Source organism: Saccostrea echinata, unplaced genomic scaffold (assembly GCF_033153115.1).
Source record: "Saccostrea echinata isolate AGI-Se365-2 ecotype Australia unplaced genomic scaffold, CSIRO_AGI_Sech_v1 ptg000001l, whole genome shotgun sequence".
In the NCBI taxonomy this organism is placed as follows: domain Eukaryota; kingdom Metazoa; phylum Mollusca; class Bivalvia; order Ostreida; family Ostreidae; genus Saccostrea; species Saccostrea echinata.
The window spans coordinates 11,162,511-11,182,500 of NW_026889750.1; the positions used below are offsets into that span (position 1 = coordinate 11,162,511).

Here is a 19,990-nt window from a genome sequence, read left to right on the forward strand (position 1 = left end):
TAATGTCGTGATTCATATCCGAATACAATACGTACGTTTTATCTAACGAAATAAAAGTTTCTCGTCATGTGACGAGAAGGTGGTTTGAGAAAGGAAAATAAACAGATCACAAGGCAGCAACTGGTAGGTCATAGACAATGTGTTAACTTTGTATCGTTTAGAAAACGTACACATTTTCAATGCTTGTAATGAACAGCAAATGAACATGTGATTGTGAGTTGAAAATTATTATATTTTACATCTTGTCTGCTTGTACTGCATCATGTACATTTATCAATTAGGAAAATGGATTACAAACCAGATTGAAAAATCAGCTCGTAGATATGGGAATAACTTAAAATCTGAGACAACTTTACACAAGATGGCAGTAAAACCAACCGTGGAGAGAAGAACAGACTATCTCCTAGTGGAGACATGTTCTTTAGATGATCTTAAATCACCATTACGTGGATCTGCTAGATTAAAGGTAGTTCATTTAAAGATTCCATTAAAATTTTCTCTAAATTATACCTTTTTGGCAGTGTGTATGTATTTGTCAAATTAGATACCAGTATTCAGTAAAATCAAGCATATATAATGGATCATATAATAGATGTCATGACTATTTTTTCTATTGGGGCTTTTTAGTTGCTTGTTATATTCCAAAAATTAGCCTTTTATGTGTATTTATAATGATAACATGCCTTTTTTACATCCCAGTCTTCTGGCAGGCCACATTATAATATTTTCATCTGTTTGTCCATCTTATAAAGACATAAAACAGATCACCAACATTTCCTGAGAATGCAGCTGTAAATTTATTTAGTTGACCGGTTTCGACCAGAGAGGGTCGTCATCGAAACTGGTCAACTAAATAAATTTACAGCTGCATTCTCATGAAGTGTTGGTGATCTGTTTTATGTCTTTAAGTTTATAACTTTAGGTACAGACCCTTTTGAATACCGTTCAGTATCTACACAATTTAACCTCAAGGTGTTCGTTTCCAGTTTTTCTTTGTTTGTCCATCTGTTAGCTTTTTCATATCCAGGTGATATCTTTAAAATGTGAAACCTAGGACCATCAAACCTTAAAGTAATATGTCCTGTGGAACTTATCAGTAAGTATATATTTTGTCAGTTATTTTCTTAAATATCTTGTACATTGTGTTTATTTTCAGTATACCTGCTTTGATGTTTCCAGTCGGTATATTGCAGTGGGGAGTAATACAGGATCAGTGTATATCTTTGATAAAGTCAGTCTGCGACATCTCCAAGTTGTTTTTAGTGAAGCAGTAAGTCCATGAAAGTTCAGATTTACAACATAATCACACCCCTTACAGGCACCCTCTTGAACTATTCTTTATAATGATAACAAATTACGATATGTTTTTTAAAATTGTATTTTGTCTAGTTTTATGAGGAATTTATAAAAAAAACTCCAAATTCGTCAGAAAATATTTAATTTTTTTTTCCTGTAAGTTAATTAAAATAATATATTTTACTTACCTTTAACTACATATAAGCAATGCACCTCTTCCTTAGCTTATTTTTGTTTATCTAGTAGTTTCTTTTCATTTGCTAGATATATTTTATGGCAAAGTTATTCATTTAATTTGCAGGAACCTTCATCAGTCAACAATGTGAAGGTTTGTCCCACAAACAAAACAGTAGCCTTTTCCATGTTGTAAGTGTTGTCAGCAAATCATATGAGTTGGCTCAACAGTCATTGGAATTTAATTTAAAACATTTTATACACATAATTTGGCATGCTGCATATCATTGTAAGTAGCGTATAGCAACCTGCAGAGGACTGTACGCAAGTCATCTGTTAACTGTCGGAAATGTTTCAAAATAATATTGATACAAACATCTATTGATTGTCTTAACTTTATCCACAACCTTATTATATAGTTTAATGAAATACAGTCAAACATAATATCTTGTGCTTGGTTGCATAGGCTTACAAAAAAATAATGATATCCTAGGGTTTGGGATATTGCAGTAAATAGCCGGGGGGGGGGGGGGGGGGGGGAATTATGAAATATTCTTGGTAATCCATGTCTGAATCCAGTTGCATTTTGAATGAATTTATCAGAAATGGCCATGTTCAAGTCATGGAGATGAACATTGACAAGAGACAGAAGCCAGACAGGCTACGTGCCATTAACAACCACTTACAGCAGAGTGTGAGTTGTATTCAGTGGGATGCTGGGGGACAGAAACTGTACACAGCTGATAATGCCGGCAATGTGGTGGTTTCCCTTATTCCAACTTCAAAGGTAATCAGTTATTCTTTCTACAGTACTCAATGACTGATAATAAATATTGTAAGTAAATTGATTGTTAATCACTTGATAATTCCACAGTGATGATATCTTGAATTATGTCTTCTTCTGTGTGGGTACAGTGTAATATTGTATTGATTAAACAATATTAGATGAAGAACCTGGTCCTGGCTCCTATTGAGGTCATCCTGACCTTGTCTGTCCCAGTGATTCAGCTGGACCTGTACCAAGATAAACTCCTCGTCTCCACCCGCACAGAATGCTTCCTCTGTAACACAGCCAAGTAATTATACCTTTTTTGATTTTGCATGAAAGTATAAAAGTGAAAAGTAAAAAAAAGTTATGCATTCCTTTTGTAGCATACAGGTTTTTATGCATTTTACTCAAGACTCTGTATTCTGATCTATACTTAAATTTTAGAGCAAATTATCTGCAGATAGGAACAAAGCCAAGGTATGATTTTTCTTCAAGTGAACATTAAAAATACATGTAACTGGAAAATTCTTGAATATGTAATTCCAAGAAGAATGTTGATAAATCTTGGCATATTATTATGCAAAGATTATTCATGAAGATAAAAAACAAAGTATGGATTTGGAGTATTTCTTTCTGCAGAGATGGGTTATATGGAGGATGTTTTCTTCATGGTGGCAGCACTACAGCAGTTATCTACTGTGCCAGACCAGGCTCTAGGTTGTGGGAAGTAAGAAACTTAATCTGTGTTACGTACCTGTTAATTTGATAAATTTGACAATAGATGTAAGTTTCAAATATTTAACAAGTTCAATACTTCATAGAAGTATTCAGCCAGGGTAGCTCAGTGGTAGAGCACCTGACTAGTGATACAGGGGTCCTGAGTTTGGTTCCTAGTCCAGCTGTATATTTTCTTTATTCATTCCTCCTTTCCTACTATATTTGATGGAAGGTGTGTGTGTTGGGGGGGGGGGGGGGGGCTTGTTCAGGTTATATGTAAACTAGTAAGTCCTGGCAGGACCTGTGAACTTGTGTCTTTGAGGTCAAAGAGTGTTTAAGGATGGAGGAATTAAGGAGGGAGGAATGCAGGAGTTTGGGCTATATAGACTGTTCATACCAGCCTGGATAGCTCAGTAGTAGAGCACCTTACTAGTGATACAGGGGTCCCAGGTTCAATTCCTGGCTCCAGGATCATGAAACAGACTTAAGACTGAAGTCAAATTTTCAATCGCCTATAAAATCTTTATTAATTATTGAATTATTCCCTAAATTTGCAGATAACAAGACTTTTGTGAGGCAATATTCTAATTTTGGTCTGCTTGACTTCTATAACATTTTAGTGCAACATAAAGATTTTGATTAAAGCTTAAGATGTCTCATGATCCCGGAGCTTGGTCCAGCCATATATTTTCTTTACTCACTCCTCCTTTCCTACTATTGATTTAATGATTTACAATTACTTTATATCATTTTATTTCCTTCAACCCCAAAAAGAAAAATGTTATTGTTAAAAAGAAATGATGAATCATTGTGTCATATAAGTTTGTTAATGAAATCATATTCCAAAAGTACTTTAATTCAATGTACAGTTCTATATTTTCATTCCACTTCTACTTTCTTTCATTAGTGAAACAGAAACATGCTGTTACAGTTATAAACCTTATGAGAGAATAGATAGAAACTCTGACATGTTTATGCACAATGTGTGATTTATAACACTTTCAAGTAAAAAAAAAAAAAAACATTCAGTACTTATTCTAGTTTATTTCAGGAATCAATTTTTATTTTTGTACCTCTGCAGGCTTTTCCCTATGTAAAATTGGATTATTAGATGTGAATAATTCCCTAGAAATCACTGTGAATGGACTAATCCCCCATTTTGCCATACATTAGTCAAGTGAGCTTATCCATGTTTCGAAAGCTAATTCCTGGTTATCCGTAATTCTCTAGATTTTACATATTTATCAGTATAATAAAACGGTTAAAATGTATATCATTAAGGGAGTTGGCAAGATTCCGTTTCCCCTCAACCAGGGCTATTGCCCTCAGCTTTGCCTTGGAAATGTCCAAGGGGAACTGGAATCTTGCTATCTCCTTCAATGATATAGTTTAACTGTATAATAACTAACAAATGTTGAAGAAATTTCATTTCTTGTAAAAGTTAGCTAATCTGTAGCAGATAAAGTTCCATAATTGATGGCTGCACATTTCAGGTACACATAGAGGGTAATGTTCAGCATACTCATCAATTCAAACAGCTATTGGCAGTTCCTCCTACACATATCCTGTCACTCAGGTATACACAGCATAAAAAGAAAATTACAAATGTCATCTATTTTTGTAAATTTAAGAAATATTAGTGACGACCAAGGTAAGCAAATCCTTTTCTGTTTGCTTTGAAGCAAATTAAGTTTATAGCACTAATAGGTAGGTCCCTTCTCAAATGACCTCATCACAAGTAGTACTTTTTACACTGCTTAAAAATATATGATGATCATCACCAGAGAATAACAGAATTATTGGATCTTGTTTTTGATGATATTGCATTAGTACATGTAGCAGGGCAGTGTGTATAAACATGACATGTTTAAGAAGGTCTTGATATCAACTACATGTGTGTTTACATTAAAAAAGCTGTACATGTATTTATACATACATGTAATGTTCATACAGTAATTACAAAATGTATGAATTTTATAGAATTTTTTTCTTAAAATAAAGATTTTTGTTGTTTTTCAAAGCAACTGAAGAAATATATTTCATTGACATGGTTTTCAAGGTGAAGATGATTAATAAATTTGGAAGGGGGTGGGGACATACACATAGACATTGTAGAAAGAAAAAAACCCAAATACTACATTTTTGTAGCTTTTCAATGCAACAGATGAAAAATCTAATACTCTAAAGAGAAAAATAAGGTGGTTAACTATGAAAAAATGCCCAGAAATGTTTAATTTTGTATTAATTTTGAATTCTCCATTAAATATACTTTCCCCTTCAATTTTCATTTCTACCAATTTATGAATGAAAGTGACAAATTCTGAATTTCTAACATAATATCTGGTAAGTAAGTACATTTGATATGTGTTTTGCTTTAATAATGTATTCAGAACAGCCATCTATTGATTTTGGTTGAAATCGTGTGATGAGAGAAGGGGGAATAATAACCAGTCAAGACATGTATTTTTCAGATTTTAATTACCTAAGATGCTTTTCTAATGATTCCAAGAAAGAAAACATTACATTTATCAAGAAATTGTAAAGTAGGGACCTACCTTGATTGTTTTATGTTTAGCTCTGCAAATCAGTAAAAGCAAATTGATAGAATGTATGATCAATGTTTGATCATTAACCTTATTGTCTTAGTGGAGATGCCATCCTAAGAACAGAAAACAAAGAGTTTCCTCCCTTGGGGACAAATTTTCCAGTTTTGAAATCATATGGGTAAGTATTAGATTTAGAAAGACATAAATAGGATATCATCATGCATTGTTAATTGAAATGTTACTTTGAATAGAGGTTCAAGTATCTTTTTATCATAAAATATAACCTTTCTTTAATGGACATATGTATATATTTTTTAATTTTGCAGAGAAAAATTCATTTTAACATGGAACAAAAGAAAGCTATTCATACTTGATCCTTTGCAAGAAAATCCAAAAGTGATTCTCTGGACTGAATTTCAGACAGGTAATAATTAATGTAAAAAGTAGTTTTAAAGGAGTGCTGGTGATGAAGGATTTCAGATGACCTGCACAGTGATAATTGTAGAAAGTCGTATTAATATAATTATTTCTGCACTTAAGATGTTTGAATGAAGCAGATGATGATTTAAATAATAGTATAAATATGAGATATTCTATAGAATTTTCTTCAATTTCTATACTTAATAAATATAGGGAAAACAGTCAAGTAAACATATTCTAATATTTCAGAAATATATGAAGCATGTGTACAGGGATCAGAGTTGTATATATTTTTTGTGTCTGGAGAAATGCGCAAAGTGACCTTGATGACAGTCTCTCGGACAGTATCCCTGTTGGTCAGTCGTAAACTGTGGCAACTAGCTGCTCAGGTGTGTGGGACCTACAGCCAGTCCATCCTAGCCAATCAAAACCACAAAGAGCTGTCCAGAAATACACTCAAAAACCTCATACAGAGCATCCAAAATGGCTGCCTGACGGAATATGAGGAAAGAGTTGTTGACCTTTTGGAAAAATTTTCCACAGAAATAGCTTCCAGTTCAGAAACGGAAGGATCAGAATACAGTAGGAGTCGGTCCAGTTCTGGAGCTTCAATTATACGTCTGGAGTCTGGAATTTATCAGATTAAGAATTCCAAGAGTTCTGCTTCACTGGATTCATGGAACGAATCTGAGACATGGGATGAGCCAGACTCGGGGATATCATCCCCAGCAAAGTTACCATCTGTTGTTGTGTCTGTTTTAGATGTGGCTGATTCTGATAAAGATTTTAACTTCAACAATACATTTAAAACAGATCAGGAAGACACTGTTAGAAATAATGAAAGCGATGTACACTTAGAAAACAGTCCAAATAATTTTATATTACATGATGATATTGTAGTTAGTGATCTGTCTGACTTGGAACATTCCACATTTAATGGAGCAAACATTTCAGTGGTTGTCAATGGACAGTCAGATGTAGTCCATTCCACAATGAACAAAGAGGACCTTAATCGTCTGATCCATTCTGATGATATTTTTGCTGATGATGAAATTCTAGTGCCACGAGGACCCAGTAAACTTCCTAAAAGGAAATCAGAACCAAATAGTCTTTCAAGTGTAGATTGTTCTCATGAAAAATCAGTGCCAAAAGTGGACTTTGTTGTAAATGATGACGTGCCAAATAGATTGCTGAAGGAAGGGGTTTTTGATGTAGTTCCTCTACAAGACCAAGGTACATACTGAATTGACTTGAGCTTTTAGATATCTGCTCCTTTCTTCAGAATGACTGAGTGCAATATTGTGATACTACATGTATAAATTTATGTTCCTCTAATCGCCCGAAAGAATTTTTGTTATTTTTTGGTATGCATAGTCAATAAGATTAATAATTTTTACATACATAAACCACTGATAGTGATATTTTGATAATGAAATCAATTAATAAAAACTTAATGGCAGAGGAATCAAGTGAAATATATTTACGTGTATAGTAAGAATACTTAAAATTATCTTTTCCAGATTGATAAAAAAATCCCCTTTCATTTGTTTAGTTGATTGTTTTTTATTTGCAGTCAAGAAAGATTTATAAACTGTTTTGGTAATATCAATGTTTATCTCTGTAAGGATCACAAGATGGCCTTTTATTACAGATATTACCCCACTCATTGTGACAAGGTCTGAACCTAAGGGTCAGAAGAGGACCAGTACTCGTAGGAAAGCTGTTACTGTAGATATTGACGAAGGAAAGAAAAAGTCAGGAAAACAACACAGAAGGCACTCAAGTATGTAGAACATAGCAGTATATATTGTGTACAGGGTTATTTTTGCCTCCCAGTGATTTTTTGCCCAAACACACTTGCAAACACTTTTGCTCCATTTTAAATGTGCTCAAAAAACAGTTAGGCTAAAGAGATAACTCTGTCTTTTTTTATTTCGCCCCCGATTTAATTTGCTCACTTGAGGGTGAAAGGAGCGGATGAAAATTTTGCTATGTACACGGGTTCATAGAATGCATATGTGCAGAATGTTATGTAACTATGGAATATGATCACTAATTATAATTTAATTTTGGAATTTCTCTATTTTAGGGAATAAAGGGAAAGAAGCAGACTCAGGTAGTCAGTTATTGTTTAAATTTAATCATTTATATGCTAAATTATTTTTTCAATCATAAAAATTGTTAGACAAAAAATTTTGTGCATGATTTTCAGAAGTCAGAAGCCGAGGGCCTTCAGATACTTCATCCAACTTGATCTCAAATTCAGCGCCTCATGAACAATTAGATAACATTGCTGTTATCCAATCAAAACCTTCCACTCTTCAAAGAACCGAGAGCTGTCCTGCAATACCAGAGAAAAGTGGATTGATCCGGTCTTCTTCTGCTACAGATTTACATTCACCTTCCCAGTCTCCACTCACTCAGTCATGGGAAGAGCCCCAGGAGAGTAACAAAAGGACCTTGACCTCAGTGAAGGACAGGTGGGTTCCTCTCTGATTCCCAGATATTAACATGTAGAATGTTCAAGAACTTTGGTATGGAGATGTAACATTGAATTGATTTAAATTGATATTTATTACAATGAACATAAAAATTATCGCCCCCTGCATTCATGAAAGTTCAGGGACATTAAATCTCAATCGTTTGTCAGACTGTCACAAAAATTTGAAGTTTGACCTACTTCTGCCTGTTAACCTGTACCATAAACTCTTCAATGAGAGAAAAGATTAGGGCTTTTATATTTAACAATTGCATTACCTGTGACTTCTCTGAGTCTTTTATGATTTTTGACCTCATGACCTTGAAGTTTGATCATGGTTTTTCAGCTTACAGTCTAAGTTTGCAAACACAAAAATGAAAATTCTGAAAACAATTAAGGAGAAGAAAATGATGACATCATCACCAAAGGATACTAAAGAACCAAATCTACCCCAGGTCAGTGGTGTCAGACTTCACAAGTATTTTTTTATCAGTATTTATAACAATATTTCAAGTATGTAACTTAAATATATCTATTAGAAAAGATACTGATTTCAATCTTTATGAAGAAATTTCTATAATTTCAGGTGCATATACATGTACAGGTGTTGTTGCATTTGTTCATCATAAAAATATATTACCTCACAGTTTTGACCACTGTTGGTGATTCTTATTAATTTGATATTAAGGAAAGACTCTTTATCACAAAGTATACTTGCATTCATTATACATTTATTACACTATAAAGTGTTAGGTTCACAAAGGGCCATAATTGGCTGTAAAATATTTCAAACTTATCAATTTGTATATTTATTTTAAATGATGCTTAAAATGCCCGTGGGACCCATGATAACTACATATCTAATGAAATTGACATAAATTGACTTTAAAATTTAGGAAACACTAAACATTCCTGAAGAACAAGAATTGAAGGAAGACATTCCAATGATAGAACCAGAAAAAGAATCCTCTGTTGTAGATCTCACAGAATTTATCCAGAAAACTGTTCAAACTAGGTCAAAGATGCAGGATTTCAATGTTTTGCTCAATCCAGGTGCATTATGGGAGACACTGTCTGATTGGATGATACAACTGAATATTATTATGAAGAAATTAAATACCCATAAGTGTTTAAAACTACTACAATCTACACATTCTAAAAGGTGCAAAAGTCAATGGCTTGCTTCAAATAAAGAGATAACTGAAACTAGTGTGGTTGATCAAGACTGTGGCATTAATGATAGTGAAAATTCACAAATGGCTGAAAATGGACAAACTTTGGTTAGAAACAGTAGTGATGTGAACACTGAAAGTGATCTTCATTTAAATCCCAGCTTGATTATGAATGGTTATGAAAAAATCAAATTCAATGAATTATGTCACATAGAGGACCCATTTCCTTTTTCAGAAGACATGCTTGTCACTGTAAAACATTTGGCTGGAAAGTGTTTCAACTCCAAATGTATTCACAATGTTATTGATTCTGTTCAACCTGACCTTGGTGCTTTGTCATTCTGTGATATTTGTTCAGACTGCTATCAATATAATGAAACCAAACTCTCAGATACAACTTCTGTTCCCTTGTCTTCTAGTTTAAGTCAAGAAAACAAGGGAACATATTTTGATAACCAGTTCAGTGAAACAGAGGGCATTACATTTACTGTACCTGTTTCTAAAGAGACAGGGGCAAGGAACCTAGAACACAGCCATCACATACCCTGTGAAAATGTGATGATCAATATGTTAAACACAGAAAATGCCAATACAAGGAGAAGTAGTACACCAGTGGAATTTTGTGAATCACTTGAAAGAAGGGATTTGATTCGTGAAGATAATGAAGTGTACACAGTGATTAGAGAGAGTGACAGTGATTTGTCAGTGTTTGTCAGGTGCTATTTCTTTTTATTGGATAAAAATGATCTCATACAGCAAGTGTATTCAAGGGAGAGCACTCTGTCAGAGGATGAGAAGTTTGAAATATGGAAAGCATGGATGCAGAGTCTGCAAGGTTACAAAGATACATTTATCTTTCAGATTGTATGTTAATGAACATTTATCAACTTCTCAGACTTTTAAACTAATATTTTGTTGGTTTTTTTTCTTCAATATATTTTTAGTTAAATATAGAGAAGATTCATTGCTTTTGTTGGACAAGAAGAGCAAAGAGGAAGCCATCAGTGTTTTAGGGCTGACAAAACATGACCATCAAAAGAATTTGTTTTATGCTTACAAGTATGTGTGATTGATTGAGTGTAAATATACTTTCATTATTAACTGTATACAATATTTTGTTGTGTCACTATAAATTTGCAATTAGGTACATGTATTTGATATTCTTTGTATACATATGCAAATGCTTGTGTAACTAAGACTATGGAAATTGAATTTCAGATTGTTTAAGCATTTTCCATCTGAAACTGTCACATGTTGTATGACATGTGACAATATCCATCCAATGGATATAGTCTATCTATGTCAACTTTATCACCAGAAAGAGGCTGGCTATTTGGACCAATTCATGTGTGGCAGATACGAAGACCTTCAGTCATCAAGAAGGTGTGTTATTGTTTATTGATTATTCTGAATGTGTAATATTTACCATAATTTAAACAGAGTTGTCACGACTATAATCACATGAATTACTGTATGCTTTTCTAATATTGTAGGTTAAGTAACTTAAATGCAGAGAAAAGAGTGATTTACACATGGCTACAAACTTTATTGGAAAAGACAAAACATTGTAAACAACTAAAAGATGAGTATGGTAACCCTTGGTAAGTTGCAGTTTTCTTTACGTGAATCCAATTTCTACATTAGGTTAAATAAGAAAAAATCGAGAAGGTGACATTCTATTCCCTGAATATTTTTAGGTTGTTTAATCACACCATAGCATGGGAGGATGAAGCTAAGATAGACTTCCTTCTTCAGACTGCTACAGCAGATCAAGGAGAGGAATGCTTAGAAATCTGTAGAAAAGCAGGGTATGTTATCTTATGCAAATAAATAACTCTATAAATAAAAGTGTTAAACAATGGTCTCTGAGGAAGATTGATTGTATGCTGTTTTACGTCCTGTTTGAGAATTTTTCACTCATATGGAGACGTTACCATATACCAATGAAGGGCTACAAATTTAGACCTTTTCTCAGCACTCAGGGCCATTGAGCAGTGAGGGTTCTCTATTGTGCCAAAGCCTACCATGACAAGGGGCCTCAGTTTTTAAGGTCTCATCATTTTTGCCTTAGTTTTTCCCCAGAGATGACTGCAAAACAATACTTCAACATGTACCATTTGTTTTTTTTTTGCTATAAAAAAACCATGAATAGGATATGTTGTACACTGAGTATTACTGTCTTATTTATATTCTGTATAATATATTGCTACCACAAAAGAAAACAGAATAACAAGCCTGATCATTGAATGAACATTGATACATAAGTACATGTATCTAAAAACTAAAAAAAACTACGGAGGAATTCCGAATGAATTTATAAACTAAAGTAGGATAAAGATAAATATTTCTATCAGAAATATTAATTTGCCAGATTGGACAAGAGGGTGGATAATTTCCACTTGCCCAAACTGAGAATTTACTTGCCCCAGGCAATGGGACAACCATTGATGTCTGTGCACGAGGATTATTTTTACCAAAAAGGAAAAAATATCCCTCATATGGAATTATGATATCGAGAACATTTCACATTTGGGTAAATTTTGTGAATTTTTTGCTTGCAGAATCATGAAAAATTACCCCCATGTGATTATTTCCACATGTACAGCAGTATGTTCAAGTGAACAAACTTCAGAAGATTTTAGTTGATGCAATTTAGTTCCATGTGAATATTGTATTTTTGTAATATTTTACATTCAGTTATAAGGAACTAACAAAACTTTCTGTTTTAATGAGATCATGAAGTTTCTGTACATGGACATGTACATTATGTGAACCTATGTATTCAAATACATGTAGTCCTTATGTGCATAAATGAAAAGTCTTTAGAGACATAATTATTGATTTCAACTTTACTTATGTAATAGTTACTGGAGAGGGTGTCTGTTGTTACTGAAAAGGCAGCATAAGTGGAATGAAATGGTGACCATAGTCTTTTGTTTGGGAGATCTCCAGTTAATTCATGAGCTGGGTAAGTATTGGTATCAGCTTTCAAACTCACCTGAGCTGCAAGTTCAGATTTTTTTCTGTTACAAGAAAAGAATGTCCCTTTGCTCATCCATCTGAATTAACAAAACATCCTTGAATGAACAGATATCATATTTGTCTCAAAATTGAAAGGACAATATCCACTAATAAGGGGAGAAAACAAAGGAATAGTGAGCTCTGGGTTGGGTGATTTAAGAATTCTTGAAGATTTGTGCAGAAGGAAGACAGAACATTAAAGCTTTTTTTTAATTATGAATATACAGTATGCTTGCAATCATTCAAATGTGCAATTATGCCTATACAGTGTAGATTTAAATTCTTAAAATCGAAAGTCCCTGGGCTAGAGTAAGGCACAAATGGGTTTTACGTAGGAATATGTAGGAAATTTCTTCTTAATCATCTTTTTTCTGAGGATGATGGTGGCACAATTAAAGGAACTAACATTAAGGCAAGCAACCTTAGTCTAAATGGGGAAGAGTCAAATTTATTCAGAGCACTGGGCTTGTGTTAATGTATGAAAAGCATAATAAAAACCTTCAGAGCAGCAGGGCTAAAATTAATCAAATTGATATTCAAGAAACATCCTACATACCGGTATTGATAATATAAAGAGAGCCATGATTTTAAACAGAAGTGTCTAGAATGGAAAAGGTGAAGATGATGAACAGTGATCTATTTCATAAATCCTTTAAACAATGCAAATTCTGAGCAGGGTTAAAAACATGGACCCCTGGAAACACCTGAGTTTAGATCAGGTGCTTAGTAGAATAAAGCATCCCCTGTTGACCAGTCACATCTATCGTGAGTCCTTTGTATTGGTCAGGTAAACAGAGTACTGGTATTTGTAATCAAAATTAGAATAAAAGCAATGGCCTAAAAATTGGTATGAAACATTAGCCAAAATATGACCTAACAAGAGTTTGTATTTGCATACGAGGCCACTATAACAACCATAGAATTTGTCAAATGCTGACTTAAACAAGATTGTTGAAAGCATTCTAGTGTATAACTTTAATGTTCAGAAATATATGCCTTGTAAATGAGTTACATAATATTGTTTAAAAAACAAAAAAAAACTATGTTGTCAAAATGTACTCTTGGCCTACTGGCCTGAAATGCTAATTTTTAGAACTTGAACTTGAAAGCCATCTAAAATCAACTTATTTGTCAGTAACCTGCCTTGACTAAAAAGTTGATCATACTCGGTGCATTCTCTTGCCTACCAAAGCAGCTGGGAAACATAAACACCATATGCAAGTAATAGTGGAATGTTACTATATGAATAAGGGAAAATGACAATGGAAAAGGTGAAGCCATTTGTCATATAGTGTAGTTCTTACATGTAGTAGGCAATAAAAAGATTTGAGAAAGGCTTTAATTTTGTACATGTATTTGTAAGCATCATGTGAAGATTTGGGTCGTGCCAGTAGTGGGCCCCTGGGGTCAGTTTGGTCAGAATAAAAGTGCAGAGTTTTAAAAGAAATAGACACATGTATAAACTTTGTGAAGAACAATGCTACAAATTGTAAAATTGATTTCTCCAAGCACAGGATAACTTAACAAGAGACCCATGGGCCTTGATTTCTGAAATATGACCAGTTCATCTGAGCTAGAACTGAAACTCTGGACTCATGTGGCACGAATTTCTGTGTTGTCTCTGTGTTCACTTATTATTTAAGTTTGTTCCTAGATGATTAGAAAAGAAAAGATTTCCAAAAGATAAATTGCTTATTAAATATATCATCAATTTAGCTTCGGCAAAGGGTATTCAAACTATTATGAATTTATTAATAAAAAAAACTAAGGTGACCATTTTGGTCCATGGGCCACTGAATGAGAATTTTACTTAAAAGATAACTGAAAAGAAGGAAGAAAACAAGCATCTGTCAACTCAAAACAATTGACTCTAATTTCAGAATTGCTTCCAGAAACAGTAGAAGAATGGAAATCCTTTACAGAATTATTTCAGATTTATTATGACATGCATAACAAACTTCATCATCCTGCTGGAGATAGAAAACAAGATAAGGACTTGGTCTCATCAGAGAGGAGCTTGCCAGAACAGACAGAATGTGACTCAAATCTGCAAATGCACACAGAGAACAGTAAAAGTCTGGTAAACAAAACTTCAGTCAGTGAGAGCACGCATGAACAAACTTCTAATGTTAGTGTGGATAGTAAAGAAACCAGTCAAAGAAGTAAGTCCTTTGGTGAAGAAATGGTGATAAATTGTAGTGACCGGTGTATCTCATGGAGTGATGTAGCCTTTCTGATGCTGCAGTATATAGATGTGTCAGTTTGTGTGGGTATTTTGTCAGGGATAGATATCCCAGAGGGTCGTGTGAACCAGTCTCTTTACCAGTCCAGTATTACTACAGCATTAAAACACAGACAACAAAGGTACATTTACTTAATACTTCACAGGAAAACAAGTTTTATGTTGTTCAGAAACATAAATTCACCATTACCTTATTGCCTGTGCTAATATGAATGAATGCTAAATAATTTGTTTCTGTTTATGGAATAAAGTTTTCGAGATTGTTTACCTTGTGTATGTTTGTTTACATACAGAAATATGTTGCACAACCTTCTAGAGAAGATAGACTCTTATCTTTGGGCCAGGAAACCAAATACACTTATGCCTGAGGTTAGTGAACAGAAAACATAAGCATTCATTGTAAAGTTGCTGAAGTACCATATCTTTAAAATAAATGAGCACTGAATAATTTGATATTTATTCTCTAGTTGCAGTTTGCTATTTCTGTGGAAAGAAAATCAAAGGGATTAAAGAAAGGAAGATCTACAGATCATCTGGTGAGATTACTGTAAAAAAAGGGGGGATGGGGGTAAATCACAATGTTTATCTTTTTAGCTCACCTGAGCCGAAGGCTCAAGTGAGCTTTTCTGATCACATTTTGTCCGTCGTCCGTCTGTCCGTCCGTCCGTCTGTCTGTCTGTCCGTCTGTCCGTCTGTAAACTTTTCACATTTTCGACTTCTTCTCAAGAACCACTGGGCCAAATTCAACCAAACTTGCCACAAAGTATCCTTGGGTAAAGGGGATTCAAGTTTGTTCAAATGAAGGGCCACACCCTCTTGCAAGGGGAGATAATTAGGAATTAGTGAAAAAATAATGGCTTCATTTAAAAATCTTCTTCTCAAGAACCACTGGGCCAGGAAAGATGAAACTTATGTGGAAACATCCTCAGGTAGTGTAGATTCAAGTTTGTTCAAATCATGACCTCCGGGGGTAGGGTGGGGCCACAATGGAGGATCAAAGTTTTACATAGAAATATATAGGAAAATGTCTTTAAAAATCTTCTTCTCAAGAACAGCAAAGCCATGATTGGTCATATTTATATGGAAACATCCTCAGATAGTGTAAATTCAAGTTTGTTCAAATCATGACCCCCGGGGGTAGGGTGGGGCCACAATGGGGGATCAAAGTTTTACATAGAAATATATAGGAAAATGTCTTTAAAAATCTTCTTAAGAACAGCAAAGCCATGATTGGTCATATTTATATGGAAGCATCCTCAGGTAGTGTAGATTCAAGTTTGTTCAAATCATGACCCCCGGGGGTAGGGCGGGGCCACAATGGAGGATCACAGTTTTACATAGAAATATATAGGAAAAATCTTTTTCTCAGGAACAGCAACGCCCAGATTGTTCATATTTATATGGGAACATCCACAGGTAGTGTAGATTTAAATTTATTCAAATCATGACCCCCTGGGATAGGGTGGGGCCACAATGGAGGATCAAAGTTTTACATAGAAATGTATAGGAAAAATCTTTAAAGATCTTCTTCTCAAGAACAGCAAAGCCCTGATTGATCATATTTATGTGGAAGCATCCTCAGGTAGTGTAGATACTATTTTGTTGAAATCATGACCCCCGTGGGTAGGATGGGGCCACAATGGAGGATCAAAGTCTTAAATAGAAATATATAGGAAAATTTCATCTTCTGAAGAACTGCAAACCATGATTAGTCATTTTGATATGGAAGCATCCTCAGGTAATGTAAATTCAATTTTGTTCCAATGATGACCCCCAGGGGTTGGGTGGGGTCCATTGGGGGGTCGAAAGTTTTACATAAGAACATATAGAAAAAATATGTCTTCTCAAGAACAGGAAAGCTATGTTTAGTCGTATTGATATGGAAGCATCCTCAGGTAGTGTAGATTTAAGATCAAATGATGACCCCTGGGATAGGGAGGAGCCACAATGGGGGATCAAATTTTTACAAAGGAATATATGGGAAATTTTTTAAAAAATCTTCTCAAGTACAACAAAGTCATTTGTTATATTGACATGGAAGCATCATCAGGTAGTTTAAAATTCAAGACCCTCCCCCCCCCCCCCCCCCCCCCCCGGTTAATCATTTCAATACTGAACTGATTTGTGCTTTTGCCTAGCCAATGTGCTCAGGTGGTCGATGTGGCCCATGGGCCTCTTGTTTGCAAATAAAATCAAAAATCTGACAAATACGATCTCTTCCGAAGTCTTTTATTTAGCATTTCTGAGTACTGATATAATTGCCATACTTTCCAAAACTTTGCACGGACAGTTTTTGTAGACCCATCATTTTTGCCGAAAAATCGCCATTTTTTGTGTGTGTGCGCATGCGCGGACTCGATTTTCGGAGTCTTTTTCAGTCTCAATTTCTTACTTCCGGAAACGCTGTTTTTGGAGTTCGTCTAGACTGATTATTGCAGAGTTATTTGTTGCTCATTTTTTTATGACTAAAACACCATTCTTTACGGTTTCCTCACATAATTTCAAAATAATTTTATCTATAGGCTAGGCATTACAGGGATAGCCCATGTCAAATGCTAAAATAACAATTTTACTTATCTAATTTGTTAAGAAATTATATGAATTTGGAGGTTAGAAATTTTTGTCTTGATGATTGATTCAATGAAATCATGGAAATTGAGCTAAAATTGACCCTACACTAAGTTTTTTTTTAATAATTTTTAGCTCACCTGAGCCGAAGGCTCAAGTGAGCTTTTCTGATCACATTGTGTCTGTAGTCCGTCTGTCCGTCCGTCTGTCTGTAAACTTTTCACATTTTCGACTTCTTCTCAAGAACCACTGGGCCAATTTCAACCAAACTTGCCACAAAGTATCCTTGGGTGGAGGGGATTCAAGTTTGTTCAAATGAAGGGCCACGCCCTCTTTCAAGGGGAGATAATAAAGAATTAGTGAAAAATTAATAGCATCTTTTAAAAATCTTCTTCTCAAGAACCACAAAGCCAGGGAAGATGAAACTCATGTGGAAGCATCCTCAGGTAGTGTAGATTCAAGTTTGTTCAAATCATGACCCCCGGGGGTAGGGCGGGGCCACAATGGAGGATCAAAGTTTTACATAGAAATATATAGGAAAATGTCTTTAAAAATCTTCTTCTCAAGAACAGCAAAGCCATGATGAGTCATATTCATATGGAAGCATCCTCAGGTAGTGTAGATTCAAGTTTGTTCAAATCATGACCCCCGGGGGTAGGGCGGGGCCACAATGGAGGATCAAAGTTTTACATAGAAATATATGGGAAAAACCTTTAAAAATCTTCTCAAGAACAGCAAAGCCATGATGAGTCATATTTAAATGGAAGCATCCTCAGGTAGTGTAAATTCAAGTTTGTTCAAATCATGACCCCCGGGGGTAGGGCGGGGCCACAATGGAGGATCAACGTTTTACATAGAAATATATAGGAAAAACCTTTAAAAATCTTCTCCTCAAGAACAGCAAAGCCATGATGAATCATATTTAAATGGAAGCATCCTCAGGTAGTGTAGATTCAAGTTTGTTCAAATCATGACCCCCGGGGGTAGGGTGGGGCTACAATGGAGGATCAAAGTTTTACATAGAAATATATGGGAAAAATCTTTAAAAATCTTCTCCTCAAGAACAGCAAAGCCATGATGAGTCATATTTATATGGAAGCATCCTCAGGTAGTGTAGATTCAAGTTTGTTCAAATCATGACCCCTGGGGGTAGGGCGGGGCCCCAAAGGAGGATCAAAGTTTTACATAGAAATATATGGGAAAAACCTTTAAAAATCTTCTTCTCAAGAACAGCAAAGCCATGATTGGTCATATTTATAAGGAAGCATCCTCAGGTAGTGTAGATTCAAGTTTGTTCAAATTATGACCCTCGGGGGTAGGACGGGGCCACAATGGAGGATCAAAGTTTTACATAGAAATATATAGGAAAAATCTTCTTAATAACAGCAAAGCCCTAATTGATCATATTGATATGGAAGCATCCTAAGGTAGTATAGATTTAAGTATGTCCAAATCATGACCCCTGGGGGTAGGGTGGGGCCCCAAAGGAGGATAAAAGTTTTACATAGAGATATATAGGAAAAATCTTTAAAAATCTTCTTCTCAAGAACAGCAAAGCCCTGATTGATCATATTTATGTGGAAGTATACTCAGGTAGTGTAGATTCAAGTTTGTTCAAATGTTGCCCCCCTGGGGTTGGGTGGGGCCACAATGGAGGATCAAAGTCTGAAATAGAAATATATAGGAAGATTTCTTCTGATGAAGAACTGCAAAGCCATGATTAGTCATTTTGATATGGAAGCATCATCAGGTAGTGTAAATTCAATTTTGTTCAAATGATGACCCCCGAGGGTAGGGTGGGGCCCAATAGGGGGATAGAAAATTTTACATAAGAACACATAGAAAAAATATTTCTTCTCAAGAACAGAAAAGCTATGTTTAGTCATATTGATATGGAAGCATCCTCAGGTAGTGTAGATTCCAGTTTGTTCAAAGGATGACCCCTGAGATAGGGAGGAGCCACAAGGGGGGATCAAATTTTTACAAAGGAATATATCAGAAATTTTTTTTAAAATCTTCTCAAGTACAACAAAGCCATTTGTTATTTTGACATGGAAGCATCATCAAGTAGTTTAAAATTCAAGCCAAAGGTCTGATGGACCACTGATTTCCCATCTTTTGATTTGTCATATTATGGTATGGGTTTCCAATATGTCTGACCATCTTGTCTGCTTTTTAACTCACCTCAACAAAGTTGGGGGAGCTAATGTAATACTGTTGGCATCCCAGGTTAAATTTTTTGGAGAAGATTTCTTTTCAAATACTTCTATGCCTCATATTGATCAGAAATGCATGGATGATGCTTTATGTTTCATTGTACCAGTCAGGTTTCAGATGCTGCATTTCCAGCCAAAGAATAACCAAGTTAATGTTTTTGGAATAGGTTCAAGTTTTTGGATCAGGTCTTGTTTTCAAGTAACTATAAGCCCTATATTGACCAAACTTGCATGGATGCTGGATCTGACCTACATTTTCAAAGTGACTGACCAGCTTAAAGTTTTTGGAGCAGATTCATTCTAAGGTAACTATAAACCCTATGTTGACCAAACTTGCATGAATGATACTTCTGTTGATGCACACTACCAG

The 19,990-nt window shown here is 34.8% G+C and overlaps 1 protein-coding gene across 1 annotated transcript in view; it reads left to right on the forward strand.

Moving 5' to 3' along the window:
• The first annotated feature begins 63 nt into the window (after window positions 1-63).
• The window catches only part of LOC133185262 (uncharacterized), a 25,957-nt gene continuing 6,030 nt past the window's right edge, over window positions 64-19,990 (forward strand). The window contains exons 1-25 of the mRNA XM_061320379.1: window positions 64-123; window positions 282-466; window positions 1,157-1,270; window positions 1,598-1,662; window positions 2,074-2,257; window positions 2,416-2,546; window positions 2,684-2,716; window positions 2,879-2,966; window positions 4,450-4,532; window positions 5,603-5,680; window positions 5,829-5,926; window positions 6,172-7,155; window positions 7,574-7,705; window positions 8,012-8,038; window positions 8,135-8,402; window positions 8,748-8,856; window positions 9,298-10,408; window positions 10,518-10,632; window positions 10,792-10,956; window positions 11,067-11,174; window positions 11,271-11,381; window positions 12,438-12,541; window positions 14,475-14,958; window positions 15,130-15,205; window positions 15,304-15,372. Coding sequence (XP_061176363.1) covers window positions 362-466; window positions 1,157-1,270; window positions 1,598-1,662; window positions 2,074-2,257; window positions 2,416-2,546; window positions 2,684-2,716; window positions 2,879-2,966; window positions 4,450-4,532; window positions 5,603-5,680; window positions 5,829-5,926; window positions 6,172-7,155; window positions 7,574-7,705; window positions 8,012-8,038; window positions 8,135-8,402; window positions 8,748-8,856; window positions 9,298-10,408; window positions 10,518-10,632; window positions 10,792-10,956; window positions 11,067-11,174; window positions 11,271-11,381; window positions 12,438-12,541; window positions 14,475-14,958; window positions 15,130-15,205; window positions 15,304-15,372 — 4,842 coding nt within the window. The 5' untranslated portion in view covers window positions 64-123; window positions 282-361. The remainder of the gene's footprint in view (window positions 124-281; window positions 467-1,156; window positions 1,271-1,597; window positions 1,663-2,073; window positions 2,258-2,415; window positions 2,547-2,683; window positions 2,717-2,878; window positions 2,967-4,449; window positions 4,533-5,602; window positions 5,681-5,828; window positions 5,927-6,171; window positions 7,156-7,573; window positions 7,706-8,011; window positions 8,039-8,134; window positions 8,403-8,747; window positions 8,857-9,297; window positions 10,409-10,517; window positions 10,633-10,791; window positions 10,957-11,066; window positions 11,175-11,270; window positions 11,382-12,437; window positions 12,542-14,474; window positions 14,959-15,129; window positions 15,206-15,303; window positions 15,373-19,990) is intronic.